This window comes from Telmatherina bonti (assembly GCF_933228915.1).
Source record: "Telmatherina bonti genome assembly, chromosome: 3".
NCBI classification, from domain to species: Eukaryota; Metazoa; Chordata; class Actinopteri; order Atheriniformes; family Telmatherinidae; genus Telmatherina; species Telmatherina bonti.
Genome location: NC_136621.1, coordinates 28,942,726 through 28,963,911, shown reverse-complemented (window position 1 = coordinate 28,963,911; position 21,186 = coordinate 28,942,726). Strand labels below are relative to the sequence as shown.

Here is a 21,186-nt window from a genome sequence, read left to right as displayed (position 1 = left end):
TGAACTTGATGGTTTAAGATAGTTGTGCAAAAAATATCATTTAGAAAAGAAATCTTTGTTTGAAATATTCTGTAATTGTATTTTTAAGGGTGCTGTGTTATGCTACTTGACCTCAAATACTGTTGAAGTGTACTATAAATTCATTTTGAGAAAAAATCAGCAGTCCACCAAAAACAGCAGTCAATGTTACTGAGAGTCAAGATCATTAGGTGGAAAAGAAAAGATTTAGTTGAAATGAGGAGCTTTTCCTTTTTCTGCTTAATCATGGCCCAGAACTGATGAGACACTGAACATATCACAATCGTCACTTAGACTGAAACTCCGATAAAAGAAACTAAAAATGTCAAACACGTGTATTCAACCCACCGGACACCAGAGATTCTGCTAAATGGCTAAGTCAGCTCAACCAGACAAAGTCTTTGTTTAAGGAATGTTCAAACACCGAGATGATAAGATGGACTGAAGAAAGATGGAACATTTTATGTGTGCTGTCTTTGTGTTTTTGTGTTTCTGTGACTAAATTTAGTCTCTGAGGTCACTTTTATTGATTTTTTTTATTTCCTACAAGCAAAATCAACTTCCTCAGTCTCACCAACACATTTACCAGTAAGGAAGAAAAGTCTAAGGACTGACAGGTGGGCTTTCTTTTTTCTGGGGAAGAGGTTGCAGATGTGTTTAAAGAGCTCCTCAGCTGCAGGGTCCTGGGGGTGGATGAGATGTGCCTGGAGTTTCTTAAGGCTCTGGATGCTGTGGGGTTGTCTTAGTTGACATTCCTCTGCAGCATCACATGCACATCAGGGACCGTGCCTCCAGACACGTAGACAGGAGTGGTGGTCCTTTCCTTCAGGAGGAGGAAGTGTGTGCTCCTCCAACAGGGAATCACACTTCTCAGCCTTGGTAGTAAGGTCTATTCAGGGGTCCTGCGGAGTATGGTCAAACCTTGGATTGCAGTGAATCAGTGTGTCATTGTCCCAGCTCTGCCCCCTCTTTAGGGTCCTGGAGACCCTTCTGCAGCCTACATGTGATTGTGGACCTGGACAAAGCGTTATATATTACTTGTTCTGGGCCATTTTATAAATATCGCAAAAGCAGTGAGGAAAATAAAAATTATTTGAGGTTCAGAAGTGAATAATGGTTTATCTCATGTCTAAAAGAAAAGGTCTCAAAATACGTTTCTCCTGTTGCGTTTTAATAATGACGATGGTCTCTTTGGGAACAGTAAGATTAAATTCAATTCAACTTTATTTATATAGCATCAAATCGTGGTAATGCCATCTCAAGACGCTTTACAGACAGGAAAAACAACATTATGAAAGCCAATTCATAACAGCCTATATAAGGAGACCAACAGACTGAGTTGGAAGATGCAGACGTCTTATTTGATACTTTATTAAATGGGCTGCATTGTTTAAAGCATGACTGGCATCTGCTGCCTTGCCAGCATATAGATGTATGAAAAAGGGTGTACCAAGCTAGTTGGCAATGAACTGCTGAGAAATAGAGAAGCAATGGTTTTATTATTACTACTATTAATGCTATAAATGTCTTGTTCCTTTTCTCTAAAGTCATTAACAATTTAAATAGAAAAATCAAAGCAGTTCATCTCATCCCTAACATTGAAAACACTGTTTGGCAGTAAAAAACCGCTGCTGAGGACCCAAGAATCTCCAGTAACAACCAAAAGTCGTCCCTTCTGCAAACTCCAAGATGGCAGATTCGGTGTCTCTAGAGCAGCTGAAAACCATCCGAACATCAGCAAAACGTCAATTCTCTCGTCTGGCAAACAATGTAGTTCGACTACACACAAAAATGTCTGAAGATGAGCTCAAAGACAGTTTTAAGCAGCTGAACCTGGAAGCAACCAAAGTCATGGAGACAAATGACGATGTTGGAGCTCAGTATGCTGCAGAAAATGATTCCGAGGAGCTAACTGGTCCACAAAAAGCTGACTTGGCCAAAACGGAAAGTGACTGTGAGAACAAACTGAGCGAGCTCCAAGACCTTATACAAAAAACACTGTGGGCCAAGCACGGGGAAACTGAGCTGATTACAGCGCTACAGAATGCAGAAATAGAAGCAGGTAGGGTGGAATCCATTGAGCCTGCTGATGATAAAGAGGCATATAGCTTCATTGTGGAGCACCTAGGACTTCTTATAAAGGCTGCAAAAAAGCTGTTCGTTAAATGGAAGTGCTGGGCCCCACAAGCAGAGCAGGAGGATTTCCAGAGCCGCATAAAGAACCTTGAGCTCATACTTCCTAAGCTCACGGCCAGGAAGGCTGATTGTATTCGAGCAAAAGTTAAGGAAGATGCGGAAAGGGGTTCACAAGCAGGTGTTGTTCACTTTGCCACACCTCCCATTAAACTAAAGCCAGCGTCTCTTCCAAAGTTCACGGGAATTAGGCGTGAATTCCACAGGTGGAAAAGAGACTGGGAGGCCCTTCAAATACAAGGGGAGCCCACTGGTTCGAGAGAAATAAAAAAGTTCCAGCTTCTCGATAGCATTGATGACAAAACTGCCAGGGATCTCCGTCTGTCAAGCCATAAAACTGCAGAGGATATTTTCAGAGTACTGGAAAATCGGTTTGGAAACAAAACGAGCATTGCTATTGAAATAGTGGAAGATCTTCAGAAGCTCCCTGCTATTAAAGACCAGCAGCCCAAGAAAATTATTGAGCTCATCCAGTCTATTGAAAAAGCCCTCTCAGACCTGAGTGACCTCGGCCAGACTGGGGCCATAAAAAACCCGCTAATGACCAAGGCAATTGAAAGCAAACTTCCTGATGGACTAAAGAAAGAATGGCTCCTCCACGCATTAAAAACAAGGGAGGCCACAGACCAAGAGGAGCGGTTTGACTGTCTCCTTGAGTTTCTTCAGAGCCAAGAAGCCATCTATGAGGAGTTGGATCAGCTCAGTGGGGACTCATCAAAACCCAGGTATGAACAAAAACAGGCCCGCACCAAAACTGTAAATCAAGCAAGTAATCTGGTTCCAGGGTGTGTTGTCTGCGGAGACAGAGGACATAGAAGAAAGCTGTATTTCTGCAGAAAATTCCGCACATTTTCACTGGCAGAAAGGCGAGATGCAGTTAAGAGGTTGGGAGCCTGCAAGAGATGTTTGGAAGTCCATGCAGATGGTGGTTATTGTAAAAGTGAATTCCTCTGCAAAAATCAGGAATGCAAGGATGCTCACGTGGCAAGCCACCACATCTACTTGTGTCCAAAAAAGACCAAAGCCAGCACAGTGGGAGGAGGTAACAAAGGAGGTTACACCGAAGCCCAAGAAGAATTTGTTAAGAGCCTTCCCCCTGACCTCGCCGAGCGGTGTCGTAATGTATTTTGCAACACAGTGGCCAGAACCTCCCACATATCTGGTCATCAAAGCCTTCTAGCAGAGTATGGCCTGGAAGAGTGGCCGGTCATCATGATGCTTCTCGAAGTCACGGCTAATGCTGGTCAAAAGGTTGGCACCCTGATTGATTTAGCATCGGACACAAATTACATAACGCATGACGCAGCCAAACATTTGGACCTCAGAAGCGAAAACATCAAGCTTGTTGTTCACGGTGTCGGAGGCATGAAAGTGACTGTAAACACTAAAAGATACATGCTGAAAATCCGAGTCCTGACTGAGAAAGGCACGTTCCAGTCGCATCAGTTGGTATGCTATGGTCTTGACCATATTGCAGACATCCATCAACCCGTCACAGCCAAGCAGCTTCATAACTTCTTCCCCGATGTTCCTGTTAATAAGCTTACAAGACCAAAAGACATACAGCTCCTGATAAGCCACAAGGAAGGGAGGCTGACCCCACAAAAAATTCGCTGTGTGGGAGATCTCGTCTTGTGGGATGGACCATTAGGAAAGACAGTGGCTGGGACACATCCTGAACTGTTTGAAAAGGCAACTGTTTCAGCTCACATATCCCGCACACATTTTGCCAGATCCATGAGAACTGCAGCAGTAAAATACGAAGAACTCATCTGTTCCTTGCCCACAATCCAGCATTCCAGTTGTGCAACCACCACTCGCGACTTCTTTGAATGGTGGAAATGGGACAGCATTGGTGCTGCCTGTGATCCGAAATGTGGGGGCTGCCGATGCGGTAACTGTCAGCCTGGTGGCAAAGAGATGACCTTGGCTGAAGAACGAGAGTTGGAGGTGGTAAAAAATGGATTGTCGTACGCTGGTGCAGATGAACATAGCAAAAGTCCTCATTGGCATGCAAGCTATCCCTGGCTCGAAGATCCATCTTCCCTACCAAATAACAGAAAGGCTGTAGAAGTAACCTTCCTCAGGACAGAGAAGCAGCTGGCAAAAGATCCTCAATGGAAAGCTGCATACTCTGCACAAGTCCATGAGATGGTAAACCGGCGTGCTGCAAAGAAACTGTCAGAGGAGGTTCTTCTTCGTTGGAGTGGACCAGTCTGGTATATCAGCCACTTGATTGCTCCAAACCCACATTCTATCACAACTCCAGTGAGACTCGTTTGGAACAGCAGTCAGAGGTATCAAGGACAAAGTCTGAACGATCTCCTGATGAAAGGCCCTGATGTTCTTAGCCCGATCCGTGAAGTTCTTCTCGCTTTCCGCCAAGGTTCCTTCGCTGCCCTAGGAGACATCCGAAAAATGTATAACTCCGTCTGGCTCGAAGAACGTGAAGTACACCTGCACAGGTTCCTGTGGAGGGATTCCGAAGAGGAGGAAGTGGATGAGTTCGCCATCACCAGGGTGAACATTGGGGACAAGCCGGCTGGATGTATAGCTCAGCTCGCAATGCGAGAAACCGCAAACCTCCCTCAGTTCAGCCACCTGGAAGATGAACGCAGGGTTTTGCAAGAACATAGCTATGTTGATGACATCTTAACGTCCCACAACAATCTGGAAAGATTAAGAGCAATAACCACAAATGTGGAAATGATTCTGCAGGAAGGAGGATTTGCTCTGAAACCGTGGATTTTTTCCGGCCAGAGAGGAAAGGAGACAGAGGTGAGTACGCCAAAGATTGTCATCCTTCCAAATCAGATGAAAGACGAAGACAACAAAGCCCTCGGGCTTGGATATAAAGTCCAAGAGGACAAACTGCATGCCATGGTAAGAATCAATTTTTCAAAACGGAAAAAGAAAATGAGGCTTGGACAAGACCTGTTGCTCGAGGAGGTGAGAACTAAGACACCAGACCCATTAACAAGGAGAGAGTTATTGAGTCAAGTTGCTGGGCTGTATGACCCAATAGGTCTAACTGCACCCACGAAGCAAAAAGGGGCTATTTTGGTAAGAAAAGCATTCCAGGAGATCAAACCAAAAGGCATCGCTGTGAAAGATACATGGGATGTGGCTCTATCGGACGGACTCAGAGAAAACGCCATCGAACTGTTCGAGCAGTATGTCCAGCTCGGCAAAGTGATGTTCACCAGACCTCTGACCCCGTTGGATGCAATAACTGAACCTATTGCTGTTACCTTCTCAGACGGCAGTGAGTGTTGCTACGGGGCAGTTTTGTACCTCCGATGGACATGCACATCAGGAATCACAGTGAGGTTGGTCGAAGCAAAAGCTAAACTGACTCCTTTTGACCACAAAGGGGACCCAGTTAAAGCCGAGCTCTGTGGTGCTGTCTTCGCCAGTCGGCTAAGGAAATACTTTGAACAGCATTCTCAAATCAAAGTGAAACGATGGTATCATTTCCTAGACAGTCAAACCATCCTGGGTGCTATCCGTCGGGAGAGTTACGGTTTCCAGACCTTTTTTGCAAATAGGATTGGAGAAATCCAAAGTGCCACTGACCCTGAAGAATGGTGGTGGATTCCCAGTTCACTAAATATTTCGGACATAATCACACGTGGAGCTGGTCCAGAACAGCTAGACGAGGGCTCCGAATGGCAACAAGGACCGCACTTTCTCAGCCTTGAAGAAAACGAGTGGCCAATCATGTCAGCAAAAGATGTATCGGAAACTGCCAGAGAAAACATTTGCCAAATGCAGAAAAAGTCATTTGTGTCAGTGCTTACAAGAGCCAAAGCAAGACAAGAAATGGAGCTGTCAACTCAACAAAGACCTCATAGACCACCGGCTGGATCAACTGTCAAAAACTTGATAAATGAGCAACGTTTCAGCAACTTAACACGTCTTGTGAAAACTATCGCAATAATGTGGAGAGCTGCAAAGAAATTTATTGGATCAATAAAGTCCCTGGATACACAAAAGTGGGAGGCTGTGCCCGAGAAGGGAGTCATCACTGTCAGAGAGCGACAGGATGCGCTGCAAGACATTTTCCTTGCAGCTCAAGATGGAGTAACCTTCCCTGCTACCACAACGAACCGCTTAGTGGTCTATAAAGAACAAGATTCAGGGTTATTGCTCTGTGGTGGACGAATACAGAGCTTTAATCAAGAAAAGACTGCTGTACCACTCCTGCCACATGGTGCATGGATCTCAACACTGCTTGCACGTGAGGCACACAGTGCTGGTCATGAAGGAGTGGCCGCAACATTGCTGCGAATGAGAAAGAAAGCCTGGGTGGTCCAAGGCAGAAGAATTGCTCAAAAAGTTGTGGAGAATTGCATCTTCTGCAGAAAGTTCAGAGCCCAAAGGTGTCAACAGGTAATGGGAAGCCTACCTCAAGAAAGGTCCGAACCAGCGGCCCCATTCGAATTCGCAGCAGTCGACCTGTTTGGACCGTATCTTATTAAAGATGAGGTGAAAAAAAGAGTGATGATGAAAGCATGGGGCATTGTCGTCAGTTGTATGGCCAGTAGAGCAATCCACACAGACCTGATTAATGCAGCATCAACCGAAAGCTTCTTAATGGCATACATGAGGTTCACCGCAATCCGAGGGCACCCGAAAAGGATCTGGTCCGATCCTGGAACAAATTTCATCGGGGCAAAACCTGTACTGAAAGAGCTGTACCAATTCTTGGAAAGTCAGGATAAACTTGGTTTGGAAGAGGCCTCTGCAAAGAACGGCACAATATGGGAGTGGAAAATACAACCAGCAGACTCACCTCACCGCAACGGAGCGGCAGAAGCTGCTGTCCGAATCGTAAAGAAAGCACTCCAAAGCCTGGGCAGAGAGACTAATCTCACCTACAGTGAGTTTCAAACAACACTGCAAATAGCTGCCAACCTGGCCAACGAGCGCCCAATAGATGCCAGAGTACAGAGCTGTGAGGATGTTGTCCGGTATGTTTCACCAAATGCTTTATTACTTGGACGTGCTTCACATGATGGTGATATCAAAACGTTTGATTTTGAACAATATCCCTACAAAAGACTAAGAGAAATGCAAAACCTGGTTAACAAATTCTGGAGATCTTGGAGCCAACTTGCAGGTCCTAACCTCTTTGTCAGGAACAAATGGCACACCTCACAAAGGAACGTTGCTGTGGGTGATGTCGTCTGGCTGTGCGATCAAAACGCCATCAGAGGACAATTCAAACTTGGACGGATCGTGAGTACAAATCCTGACAAAAAAGGCATTGTAAGGGATGTACATGTAAAAGTTGTCTCAAGCTCCTGCATTCCAGTGACCAGAGCACTACCTAACCAACCATCTGCAAGCCTTGGAGGAAACACCCAAACCACAATACTGCACAGAGATGTAAGGCGTTTGGTTGTTCTTCTACCAATCGAGGAGCAGAACTAACGGACATGGAAGCAGTTCACAGGAACCGACTTGCGACCTTCCCAACGGCTCTCCGTGGCAAGATCGAGTGGGAGGTGTTTGGTTGAACTGCCCCTTGCGTCTCCTCCTCTTTTCCCCGCCCCGAGCGGAGACACTCATGCGCCCGCAGGTGCGAGTAATCACAGCGTGCACGCGCCCAGGCGCACTGAGAGACTGTCAACGCAGCCAACACGAACCGTGGTGTGGTCCGTGCGATCGGCAAAAAAGCGGCTCAAACAGCGCAAATAGCGCGAGCCATAAGCTGCCGCAAAAAAGCAGAAACTAACCTACCGTGCAGTCATCTCTTTACAATCCCTGAAGAACAGCCGGTAAGCTATGCTGCATATTTCGCACAAAGCACTGTTACTATGTGTGATGCGTTCACGGTCGCACGGAGAAAGTGAACTCTGACCTACAAATGTGTGATTGTGAATGAATTCTAAACATGCGGCAAAGTAAAAACATAATGAAGTCATCATTAGTAAGGACAATTATGACAATTTAAAATGATTTAAAAGTATGATAAAAGCAGTGAAGTTAAAAATTGCAGTAGAATTAAAACCTTGATGTAAAACATTTTGTAAAATGTATATTCATTATGTCTTCTGGTTTTCCTTTGAGGTTTTTTACCTGTTGCTACTGTTGCTACTGTTGCTACTGTTGCTACTGTTGCTACTGCTGCTACGGCTGCTGCTCAAAAAGAAAGTAAAGCAACGTAAAAGCAAAGAGTGAAGTCCTGTCGTCCTTCATGTAAAGAGTCCTTTTTCAAGTGGGGAAATACTGCACAACTAAAATAACCACTTGACAAACACTATTCAATAACTATTACAAACAGAAGGCGTTATAGACATCAGGTGTATGGCTGACATATATTTATGAAACCATGGATACGTAATCAGCCGCTAGCTGGACTTTCTTCCACAGGACAGAATTTACATTCAAGCATTTTTATCTTTGAGCTTTCAGCCTGCAGTGAAATGCTAAACATTTAGAAAACATAACATTACAAATTAATTTGACGTGTACCTGAGTACATCGATATGATTAGATGTTCACATACTGTAACGGTTACAGTTTCTCATACAGTAGTCTATTCACATCTTGGAAAATATCTGGATTTATTTACTGTCTAAGCTGCTGTAAACCAAGCAGAAAGTTCTTGTGGTGGTGTCAAAAAACAGAAGGAAGGCAGTGTTTGACGCCATCGGTGTTGAATGTCAGACAATGGAAATAACATTTAGGTTTGGATGAGCACTTTGGGAAACATAACCTGAGCCACAATGAATCGTCTAGAAATAGATTTCCAATATCTTTGCTACATTAAAAATGAATGAGGCCTCTCAAAAAGAAAAAGTTCAAAAGTACTCTCTTGCTATTCTGTCTCGAGCTTTCACTCTGAGGTGTTTCTGTTGTTCTTTCTAACCATACTTGGATTTCCAGGCAGAACTAAGGAAAGCATCAGTACATCTAAAGTGCGCTTGATTCTGACTGACATTTTAAGTCATGTAACCATGTATGAGTGTTTGTGGGTTTAAAAAGAACCATATCAGGACCTATGGCAAGTATGAGGACTAATTGCTCATTTGTATTTGTTTTGTTTCTGAGCCAGACGGGAAGGATTTGACATGTTTGTAACCTGCAAACAAGTCGGTCTGTTACCTGCAAATTTTTTTTTTTTTTTTTGCTCAGATGCCAAGAGAGAAGGATACATTATCTTCTCAGTGTTTTCAGACTTCAGTATAATGACAGATGAATGACTGAGACTTACCGAGGCTGAACTCCACCTGATGAAGGTTGGGTGTAAGAATCGCACCTGTGAAACAGAAAAAACAAGAGTGAAGTTGGGTTAAAATGTTTCTTTTAACTTATCAGTTCAGCTGACCTGAAATGAACAAATAACTTGTTTTGTATCCCAGAGTTAAAAAAATAATGTAATAAAACTAATTCAAATTTATGAATAATTATATTTCAACAATATTTTTCTTTGAAATAATTGAAACTCTTTTCTTTTTTTCCAATAACTGAGGCTTGATGGACGAATCAGCCATGCCTTTTTACCTATTCCCAAGTGTCCCCTCACTCTTCAGGCTACAAATAATTTTGCTCCCGGTCTTCTCACACATGTCCTGTATGTGTGTAAATTAAGGCATGATGCTCTTATTTCTCCACACACACACTTGGAAGACATCGTTTATCAACCATGTGCAGTGCTGGGCTCCGCCATCCACTCCACTCTGGACTATCAGCTCCACTATTTGATGCTACAATATGGCTGAGTAGTCAAAGACAGTTACTGCTCCTAATGTTGATGAAATTCTGTTACTCTGTGCGCTTAAAGTTTAACGTCTCTTTGTGCTTCATCTCCTGTCAGCCTTGTCCAGCCGCGTATTGCCACCCACTCTACATCTCCTGCCTGCCTCAACACTTCCAGTTACATTCTGCGATCTGCAATCCTTCCTTGATCTTGTTGTCTTGATTCCTGCTCGCACAGCTTTTTCCAGCCACAGCCTGATGGTTCAACACTGACATGCAACTGCGTCCAACATTTAAATCCTCACCCCACAGCATCAACAACTAAATCACTTCCACCCAGCAGAGATGTTCTCTTACTGTAAATCAGTAACGGACTTGAATAAAAAGCACATTAACTGAAACGTGTGCAACACAATGGGCAAAATAAAATGCATAGATAACAGAGAGTCGTTGTTTTAACCTGCTAGGACCATGACAGGCTCCAAAAATGTTCATTTAGATTATGCAAAAATGCAGCAAACTTCAACAGTGGGACAACAATCGTTTCTGGCATTTCTTTATCCTTCAGGGCTCACAGGGAAATGATGAGTAGAGGAGAGACAGCTTCTACCATCTGTCACAGAGAGGTCTCGCATTCATCACTCTACCAGTCCAACCCAACCATTAAAACCCCAAACAGATAAAACACCTGCAGGATGGTAAAAATGCATAAGGAGGCCCTAAACCACTTAATGGTTTTTTGTTCTTTCTGGGATGCCAGGATACAACTGGCCTCTAAGGCTCATCAACTCTGCTAATGGGCCACAGATCCACAGATACTTGACGTGTCCTGATGTATGAGAGCCAGGTAATGGGCATTTTATAAAAATGTGGACCATTTACAAAGATTTTAAGATGATGTACTTGTAATGATTGAGTCACAATCCTTTATTGGCAGCTTTAAGTGTGTGTGTGTGTGTGTGTGTGTGTGTGTGTGTGTGTGTGTGTGTGTGTGTGTGTGTGTGTGTGTGTGTGTGTGTCAAGTCAGGTCAGCTTGTTTGTGAGACTTTTCAGCACCGAGGATGTCATTAGGCTATGCTAGAAAGGTTTACTGTCTGTGGATCTCTGTGCTTTGGGTTTCTGGAGATAAATGAGGAGCAGCTCACAACTGCATTAATACAATGTTCATGACTCACGATGCTACAACATTTTCTTTCTTTTGTCTTTTAATTCTTCTCATTGTAATTCATACAAAATTAATAACTACCTAGACTCCAAATATAATATGAAAACCACAAAATTGTGAAAATAATTCTAACTAAGTATTAGCCCCACTCAGCTCAACAAATCACAGCAACTTAAAATAACGAATTTTGAATTTACCAACTATGTTGACAATCTTGTAAATGAAATTAGCTGTTTTTTCATCTACAAAATGAGGCTTTGTCAGCTGCCATGCTTGTCAGAGCAGGGTGCATTTGAATAAACAGGCTTATGCAAACTTAGCGCAATATCTGTTATGCATACAAGTACAGTAAACATCTCATTAATCAAGTGCACAAATAACTGAAGAGCACGGGTGACTAAAAACATACACACACATTTACCCAAATAGGCCAATTACATATGTAAATAAATATTTTGTGTCACGTGCCGGTTTTCACTTTACTCTCATCATCCTACTCCTCAGGGGTCATGTCTCATCTTGTTGTCGCAAGTAAGTCTTCCCTGTTAAAATCATATTAAACTTTAATAAGCCAGGATGTTGTGTGTGTGGTGGCAACAGAGAGCCCTTTAGCTAGTTGGGCTGAGACAGAGCCAGCTGTTGGGTCCCACCTCTGGTGCCACATTATCACAGGAGACTCTTACTTGGACAGCCAAGTTACTTTGCAGGACCCCATCTGTCATACATATCAACTTATCTTGAGCGGTGGAAAGCAGGTGGCAGTGGCCGTCATTTCAGTCATAATTAAAGATAAGAAGTAAAGCTTAATTTAAGTTGATATGAGTTTGGGGTACTGATCAGGAGACACGCTGCAAAGTAAGTAGATGTTGACAGAGAAGCAAGAGGAGGACTGGAATTTACAGCTGTCTGCATTTTACAGCACAGATTTCAGGCAGACTGTCAAGTATTTATGAAATGATCTTGCCAGATGCTTTGTTTATAAAACAGTCAACTCGGTTTACGCTGCCTTGTCAGAACAAAGACTGACTTAATAACATCTTAGTGTTCAGCATGGCTCTGGAAGCTGGAGCACAATTGCTTGGCTTCAATACCTGACTATGAAGATCACTAACAAATTCTGTGTGCAACCTGAAGACATGTCATTTGTTATGAACATGCATTTCCAAAACCTAAATAAAAATGAACAATGATTTCTATATTAGACAAACGGATGGAGGGATAGATAGGCAGAGATCGTTTATTGATGCCAAGGGAAATTGAGCAATAGTCTGTTGCTCACAACAGTATAAGGCAGAGTTAATAGAAACATTAAGTTAAAATCATATAAAAGTTGCAATAAATTTGAAGTAAATGTGTCACTGAAATGTGCAAAAGAGTTAAGGCGCTACAAAACAATATTCAGCACATTGCCAGCTTTCCTCTCCTGCTCCTCCTTCATGTGGATGCATTACACAGCCTGATGGCATGAGGGACAAAACAGTTTTTTAGCCTCTCAGCGGAGCACCTCGGAGAGAGGAGTGTGGAGCTCACGGAGCTCCTCTGGTGGGAAAAAGGCCAAGTTCAGGGGGTGTCTTTGATTGGGCAAAATCGCCCTGATTCGGAGCGCATCCTCTGCTCCTAAACCTTCTCCACAGTGCCCAGACACAGTCCTAACACAGAGCCAGCTTTCCCTGTGAACCAGTTCATCTTCTGAATGTTCTTGTTCTTAGTGCTGTTGTATTTTGCCAAGCTAATCTGGAGCCAAACAAAGTGCGGATTTATAGGCTGGATTCGAACTGAATTGGGACAGCACTTGGCGCACCACAATGACGTATGCAGCCGACGAATCCGCACTTCGAAGTAGAGGACCCTGAATTGGGACACATCTCCTGTATGAGGTCAGCCTTCTAAGAAAGTACATCCTGCCCTGCGTCTTCACGTCATTGTAAGGTGACCAGTTCAGTATATTGTCTAGTTGCAGCATCAAGTACCTGTAAGTGTAAACTACGTCTACCTCCAATCACTTGTTGGTGATGAGCTGCAGGGAGGAAGGTGCCAGGTGGAAATCAAGACACACCTCCTTTGTTTTACAGGTGTTCACAACAGAAGCTTGTTCTTGTGGGACCACCCCACAAAGACCCACACCGCCCCTGTACTCCCCGTATTCGCTCACTGCACCCTGTGGTCTAACAGTCCTGCAGTTCAGTGTTGAGGACCTACAGCTCTACTCTTCAACAAACAGACTTTTTGGTTAAAATAATCTGAAATTCAAAGCACAGAGTGAGGGTCCACAGCCACGACATCAAGATTCTCCTGGAGAAGACAGGAATGGGTCACATGAAAAGCCGTTTAGAAGTCAAAGAATAGCATCATCACAGTGTCACAGTTTACAAGCCTACCAAAGCTGGCCTGCATTAGCTCAAATAAGACAAACTCCAGATGTTTAAACATTTACCTGAGCAAGCAGACATGCAGTCATACAGGTGCAGCCCTGATGTTTTACATCAGCCCTTGTTTTTCAAAAAATAAAAAAAAGACAGTAATAAGATGCATAGACATCAAGTCACCCTAAATTCCTTTAAAAGATGTAAAATAGCTTCGAGCAATTATTTCTCAGAACCACTCTGGGTCTTTGAAAGGTTCACTTTGGAGATAGAAATTGTCAAAGAAGCTAACATAATACTCACCTATTCAAGCAGAAAAGAAGTTCCTAACTCAGAGGATAACCCACGAGTATTTACAGACAACTTTGCCAAGCAACCAGTAAAACCAGTGAACAATGGTAGTAATTCAACATTGCTTTAAGTATTATATGTGATTCTTTGGTGGAATTTACTAAACAAGGGATGCTAAAAGATGTGATGAGGCAATGCAATGGCAAACAGACCACTTTTCAAACTTTCTGGCACATCTGCTGGCTTCAAATTTTAAAACAGTTTCAGCTATGTGACGTCTAGTTTTAATTAAACATAGGGTTGTGATATTTTCCAAATCATTACATTTTCATTTTATTTACATTTTGCACATTATGGCCCTGTTCTTGTCCTGAAGCACTGAACATCCTGCATGTCATTAACTTCTTGATGAGAAACAGACTGACACACAGCAACATAAAATCTGATCACAATAATTAGACATTACATGGGAAGAGGTAAACCGCCTGTAATGTCCATCTAAATCATATCTCACTTGCGTGCATGATGCCCTCAGCTTCAAGGTAGACAAATATGTGGAGAAAAGTGGCACAGGTGTGGTATTTATAATCGATATCCGCTAGCATTATGAATATGGTAATGGGCTCAGCAACGCGGCAGGAAGGCAGGCAGCACATGCAGATGTAAGTCTCAGAGGGGCCCAAAGCAAATGAGGTGTACCCGCCTGCTATACTGCAGTTTCATCTGGCTCTAGAAATAACAGCACAGCCCCACTGTACCTCCAATCTATCAGCCCCTTGTCTGCGGGTGGTACCAGTGGGGGGAAAAGGCGTGCTGAAGGGAGCAGAGAGGATAATTTATAAGGATGTGAGCAGAGTAGGTGATTTCTCTGGAATGACAAAGTTAATTAATGTACAGGGGCTTAAATTGTCCATCTTGCACATGATCATTTAACCCTCTTCTCCTCTCATTGCACCGATTCCTCACCCAATGAACAGTAAGATAACCAGTCAGATGTGTGTACCTGAGACTGTGAATGGGAAGTGGGGATTGAAGTAGAGGATGTTTGGCTGTAGATTCTTCTGATTTCTGCATACTCCTTACTGCACAAGACAAAAACGAATGGTGGGAAAACACTGTCTGCAGCAGCTCCACCAAAAAATAAACAAAATATAAAAATAAAATTAAACAAAGACATTTCTAAAAGAGCTTTAATAAACTGCCATGCACTGCATATAGCACACACTCCCACTCCTAATCACTTCTGCATCTGTCTCATGAATAGATATTAGACCCAAAAGCCCACACCTAACAACAAATCCTGATCATTTGTTGAAAACCTCTTTTTTTTTTTTTTTTTTTTTTTTTTTTTTTTTTAGGATTCTGAGGTGTTATAAATAATTTACTTATGAGGCTGGCTCAATGTAGGCTTTGATATCTGAGAGATATAAATAGTATTCTCTAAATAAACCATTCCACCCCAGCCACCAGCTCTACTCATCCTTGCTACATCTGTACGCAGACACACACTAACTGCAACCTGTCTTACCCCAAACAACTTTTGTCCAACTTCAAACTTCCTCTCGCTCGTGTATTTAAAATTCCCAAACAACACCTGCACATCCTTTCTGATGATTCACTCATCAGCCTGGCTAACATATCTCTAACTCGACTGATGTTTGCACAGACAGGCATCCCATTAGGACAAGTGGTACTGAATGGGAGAGTGAGTTATCCTCACATTACTGCTGTGGGAGACTGAGAGGGGACAGATGGTTTTGTTGCCAGCGTTTAATGAAGTGTTGTGAATCAGTTGGAGGTGCTGAGGAGGTCTTGACTGTCACTCCAATGAGAGATGTAGTACGGTGGGTTAACAAGGGCACAGAGTGAGACAGTTGGCTATACAATAGCACTGTCACGTCAAAGCACAATTAAAATTCCATCAATTTTAGGCTGCGCTTGTAGGTGAAAAAAACTGCAGTTCTGTATCATTTCATGCGTTGATGAGTTGATAGCTAAACAACATATCTCCACTTCATGTTTTACAGCTTGTAAATTTCTATTTCAGTCGTGCCTTAAGCACAGAGCAGCAGCTAGTTGGGTCCCACTTCTGTCTCTGTCAACAATGTGCAAATAAACCCTTTCACCTGCAGCTGATAATGCAGGGTTGTCAACCTGTCTTCTGCGCCACACATAGTAATTACGTGGCCCATCCTGTCCCTTTGTCTTTCAGGATGGTAAAGAAAAATAAAAGACAAATACAATGAAGTGTTTCTTATTAGCCTTTTACTCCCACACCCCCTCTGATGTTAACTTTAAAACTGTTTGTGATTTTGTTGCAGTGAATCTGTACAGACTAGAAACCAGTGCTATGGTTTTAAATTAATAGAAACCACAGATATTTTGTAGTCCAGCCCGGAGCGTCACATGGCTTTTGCTTTATGACACTGCATCACACACCAGCACCTGAATGTTCATGTCATATCATATAACATTTACATTGTTTCATCTGAATTTATTATTCAGATAGTTCAATTTGTTATAAGCTTATTAACTCTAAGAATCATGTCCTTGTGCCACTTGTCTAATACACAGAGCTCTGACTCCTCTCAGACTTTAGTCCTCACAGCTGTCTTCTAAGTAATGTAAGCTGCAATGAGGCAACATTACAGGATGTTGTGAAATTAACAATCACTCAAAATGTCACTAGTTTTAGTTTCATTCTCTTTGCCGTGAATCATGACTGATGTGTGCATCGTTGTGACAAATGCACTTTTCTTTAATGTTGCATTGCTAAAGTTGTGCAAACCTGTACATGACCAACTTGGCTTTTTATTATCCAAATTCAAATATTACATTCATGAATACATATTTTACCCAAATCTAATCACAATCGCATTTAAATGAAGCATTCTTGTAGCTTAGAAAGAGTTAGTTATAATTATATAGGTGCTGGCGCACCCAACACAAGGCTGCCATGATGCATCACCAACTTGTTAGCCTTACACGTGCTAGTTTTAAACCCGTGTGTTGTCATGGGGTGGGGGTAGGGGTTGGGGGACAAGCAAAGATGACTGCCATTGAAATGGAAGATCATCCCTACTCTTTGGCCTGAGAAGGGAGGAAAAATAGCCAAGAAAAGAAAAGGAAATAAAAGGTGGAAGCAAATGAGAGTGAAACATCGGTACAGCATTTACCAGATGGAGACGATTCGTGAGGGACTTCCAAACAAACAGACATGGAGGTTGCAGCTTTCTGCTGGATAGGTAAGCTATTTATTCAAGTTTATATTGTCGTTATTTCAGAAACAGGATAGGTAGTCCAGCAGTTAGTTTCTCCTCTTGTTTGAGTCAGATATTTTACTGTTACTTGCTATATAAAGTGGCAGACACGGCTAATTTGTGAGTGAGCCTACAGTGGAAAAGCTCTGTTGCAACAGAAGTCATACCAGCAGGCGACCGTGCCCTTCTTCCAGCCGTATTTTCTGAGTGCTTTTCTTTTACTTATAACTGATTTCAGTGCAGGCCCGAAAAGTTGATGAAATGAATAAATTAAATGATTAACGTTACAGTCTTGAGTTACAATCATGATGTCATGTAACTTTTAGTTTTACTGTTACAAAGTAATATATCATGACTGTCCATCTTCCCAGTTCAAATATAATTATCTTGTTTGCAATTAGATTTGATTATATGTTGCATCCTCAGTTTTCTTTACCAATGCACATTGCTATTTTCTTTATCAATGAATAGAAGCTATCAGATAATTAAAAACTCCCTGTGTATTTCCACTTATATCAGAAATTCTTCTTAATGCTCCAATATTGACAAATATCAAACATGTAAACAATTTTGTTCTCAATTTTACAATGCTTTGTTCCATTACCAGAAAAATAATAACTATACATTTAAAGTATTATCAAAAACAGCTTAGCAGCTGTCTATTGGCAAGATGTCTTTTAGTGAAGAAATGTGTTTTGATCCTTGAGTCTTTCCGTAGCGACACCCATTTCCACACATTTACATATCCTGGAATTGTGTTAATATTGTCTGTCGCTAGCCATGGCTAGTTAGTTATACAGCAAGATGCAGGGATCCCCTTCACTAGTTTGCGCCACTAACTGCTAGTCTGCCAATGGTATTTTTTCTACTGATAATAACCAAAGGCTAATTTACCCTTTTTTATGTACTGTATTTTAATGTGCAACGTTATGTGATTTCACTGAAACAATAAATGCATTTCCTCTGACAAGCTGATGTATTTTCTCTATCCTTACTTAGATTTACTGTTTTCCTTAGTAAAGGTTTCAAACACTGGTCTAATGCTGGTGTTAACAATCTCCAAAGAATCCTAAACATGGAGAAACCCTGCCGAGCAGCTACCTTACAATGGAGCAGCAGACAGTTATTCTTCAAATACACAAATATTGAAAACATCATCCAGGCAAAAGCAACACTTGGTTCTTGCTTTTTCTGCAGTTCTGCCATGTATGACTTGTTAACCTCATTATACCAGATGCAACCCTGGTGGAGCTTAACAGGCTTTGTTAACAAGAGCAAGTACAAAAACATACTTTAAAGCAGTCAGTGACGAGTCAGTGGCTTTATGTCTCCATCAAAAGGATGCATCAGTTCATAAAAACTCAGACTCTTCTAAGTGCTTTTCTCACAATCTGCGGACTGACTTTGACAGAATGGGTAGGTCATTTTCCAAGAGAACTGATTGGTCAGGTGGTGGTCCTTTCATACTCGCTGATATCTTGTCCAGAACATAACCTACTATGGAGCAGGTTAGCATTCAATGCAAGTTACCATGGTGATTGACCTCAGTAAAAGTGACTTAGCTGTAGTACAGAAAAACTCTTTAACCTTTAAGTTACCTGGATCAGAGAAAACCAAGCCTTATAGTACAGGCCAGCATAATTTCCAATCCTGAAGCATTAAAGAGTTTGTATCCCTCTTTGAAAACATATTTGAATTTTCCAGTGTGCCAACTTGGACTAGAGGGTTCACTGATTTTATAGTATGTGTGTAATTTTGAATGACAGGTTTTGCTGATTTGTTGTGTTTCCATGTGTGTAACCATTGGAGATGTTATACACTTCTATGAACAAATATATCCCATCGGGCATCCATCCGCATGTTTGATGATGGAGAAGATGATGGTTTTGAACTTGCATGTCAGTGCAAATGCTTAGTGGCTCTGCATGCATAGGCTGTCCTTTTCGACAGGTAATAAATTTGAAGAGCGGGCCTTGTCGGATCACTGATTCAGATAATCCATTCAACTTTCTTTTGTAGTAACAACCCACATACCTCATTAATGCCAATAAATTTAAGATTGAATGTGACTGAAGATGAGTGCAATAAAAGTGCAAATGAAAGTCACATTCACAAAGAAACCCAATAATAGCCATGTGCAAACAAGAACACATGTAGACTTTTTAAAACACAGACATGTAACCTAATATGTGTTCAAGGTTTTCTCTGCAGAGCTGAAAAATCCATTTATTATTTTGCCCATAACAATACAAGACACACTTTTGTAAAATAATTAACCATATGCATAGATTCAGAGACACAAAGCAGAAAAAAAGACTCATTTTAATTATAATTCACCCACACTGCAAAATCATTTGATTTATTGACTGCAGTAAGGCAGGCCAGTAAGTTTGAAATGGATTTACTGGATTACCTTGTGGGAATACTGGACTAAAGATTTGACATTACAATAAACTGTCTACAACACACGAGAGATCTAGAATTGACTCGCAAATAAAATATATTGGTTCTTAATATCTATCAAAAGTACAGTCCTTTATCAGCGATGAGAGAAAATCAGTTTTACCATTTCTGATTATTATTTAGTAATACCTGCAATGATAGGGTCTGAGTCATCAAGGTATGACACGTTTGAATCATCACACATTTTGGATTATTTCCCCTCTCACACTTTTGTCAATATCTCCACCCTTAGCTTTCACTATGTCAAACATTCACTCAGTGAGAGACAGAACCTCTGCAGACACAAGGAGAAAACCAAAACTAGGTTTCATCTGAGCAGGCATTTATAGAAATAGTAGGGCACAGAGGACAATAAATCTTAGAGCAGACAGGGAGTTAGAGAGTTACACTGTAGCAGGAAGGACTGAGGAGACAGCTTAAGAGCCAGGCAGACAAAACACAGTGCAGGCAGCTCACCGGCAGCACTCAGTCCTTCAGGGTTGGCGCTGAGCTCCTTCATGTCAACCATGCAGTGTCCCAAGTGCTGGATGCCGTCCTCCATCTGTCCAGTTTGCCCCTCACTTCTCCCCCCTGTACCTCCACCTCCTGCACGGAACACCACAGTCCAGTCCAGTTTCCCGGCTTACACGCACGCAGCCTGCCACGCAGTAAGGCTGTCACAAAGATAGCAATCCGCTTGCCTCGCTGTCTTGCTGCCTCACAGCGCACTCTCTCTCAGCATTAAAGATGCCTTTTTGGAAACTAATACGGAAGAAAGGGACCAGTGAGGGACCTGGAGCAGCAGCAGGAGGGGAGGGAGAGGGAGGTGAGCAGGAGAGAGAAGGGAAGGGAGGAGTGATGAGGGAGTGAGGCTCAGAATGAAAGAGAAAGCAGGACAGAATTGATGTTATGTGCGATACACAGCCCTATCCATCAATCTTGGGCTGACAGTGGGGCACCTAGAGCAGACTGCACAGCGCATCACAGCCAGAAAGACACAACTCTGCTCCCCCTCTCCTTTTTTTCTTTTCACTGTGCAGCCATTGCTGCATCCAGACATTACGGCAGGGGTCCTTCTGATATCTGACATCCATCTCTTTTCCCCTTTTCCAGCCTGCTCTCACTACTTCCCAACCTCTTCCCCGTTCAAGCAGCAAAACAATTAACAAGCATCCAACTGCTGAGCTGCATGCAGTGAAACCAGCATAAGGCAGCATGTGACTTTGAAAGTTACATAGTAGATGAAGATTGAACAAGATTAACAACGTGGTTTGAAACAGCTGAGTAAAAGACTTAATTGCAATCACCAGTGTCACATCAACAGGTTCCACATAGAAACAGAGAGCAGTGTATATCTCACTGTATAGGACATTAACAAATAGTCTGAATAAGAGGTTAAAACAACTCTTAATCAGTGGCTGTTTCTATAGATCAGAGGAGCAATAAAGCTTTCCACCTCTTATCTTCAGTCTTTGTGTGTCCTCCCAGGAATAATAAGGTGGTTATTGTTAGTTGTTTGGCCACCAAAGCAGCAATGCTTGAACACAACTAAAAATCAATGTTAATTTATGTCCTGCAAAACCGAGAGGTTGTGAGAGCTCTAGTAAAGCTCAGTGAAGCTACAGTAAAAGCAGCAGCCAAGTCCCAGGGGAGCATTGACCAAAATAATCTATTATGGGTACCAAGATGTAGCATCCTTGTGAAAGGTACTCTGAAAAATCTGTCATAGAGTTTTTATATATTATAT

General features: G+C 42.2%; 1 protein-coding gene across 1 annotated transcript in view; it reads right to left on the bottom strand.

Moving 5' to 3' along the window:
• Positions 1 to 20,001, bottom strand: part of inpp4b (inositol polyphosphate-4-phosphatase type II B) — a gene marked incomplete at both ends in the record, with an annotated part of 159,999 nt that extends 139,998 nt beyond the window's left edge. Inside the window, 2 exons of the mRNA XM_079238146.1 lie at positions 9,434 to 9,478; positions 19,917 to 20,001. Of these exons, the coding sequence (XP_079094272.1) occupies positions 9,434 to 9,478; positions 19,917 to 20,001 (130 nt within the window). The remainder of the gene's footprint in view (positions 1 to 9,433; positions 9,479 to 19,916) is intronic.
• Positions 20,002 to 21,186: the final 1,185 nt, after the last annotated feature.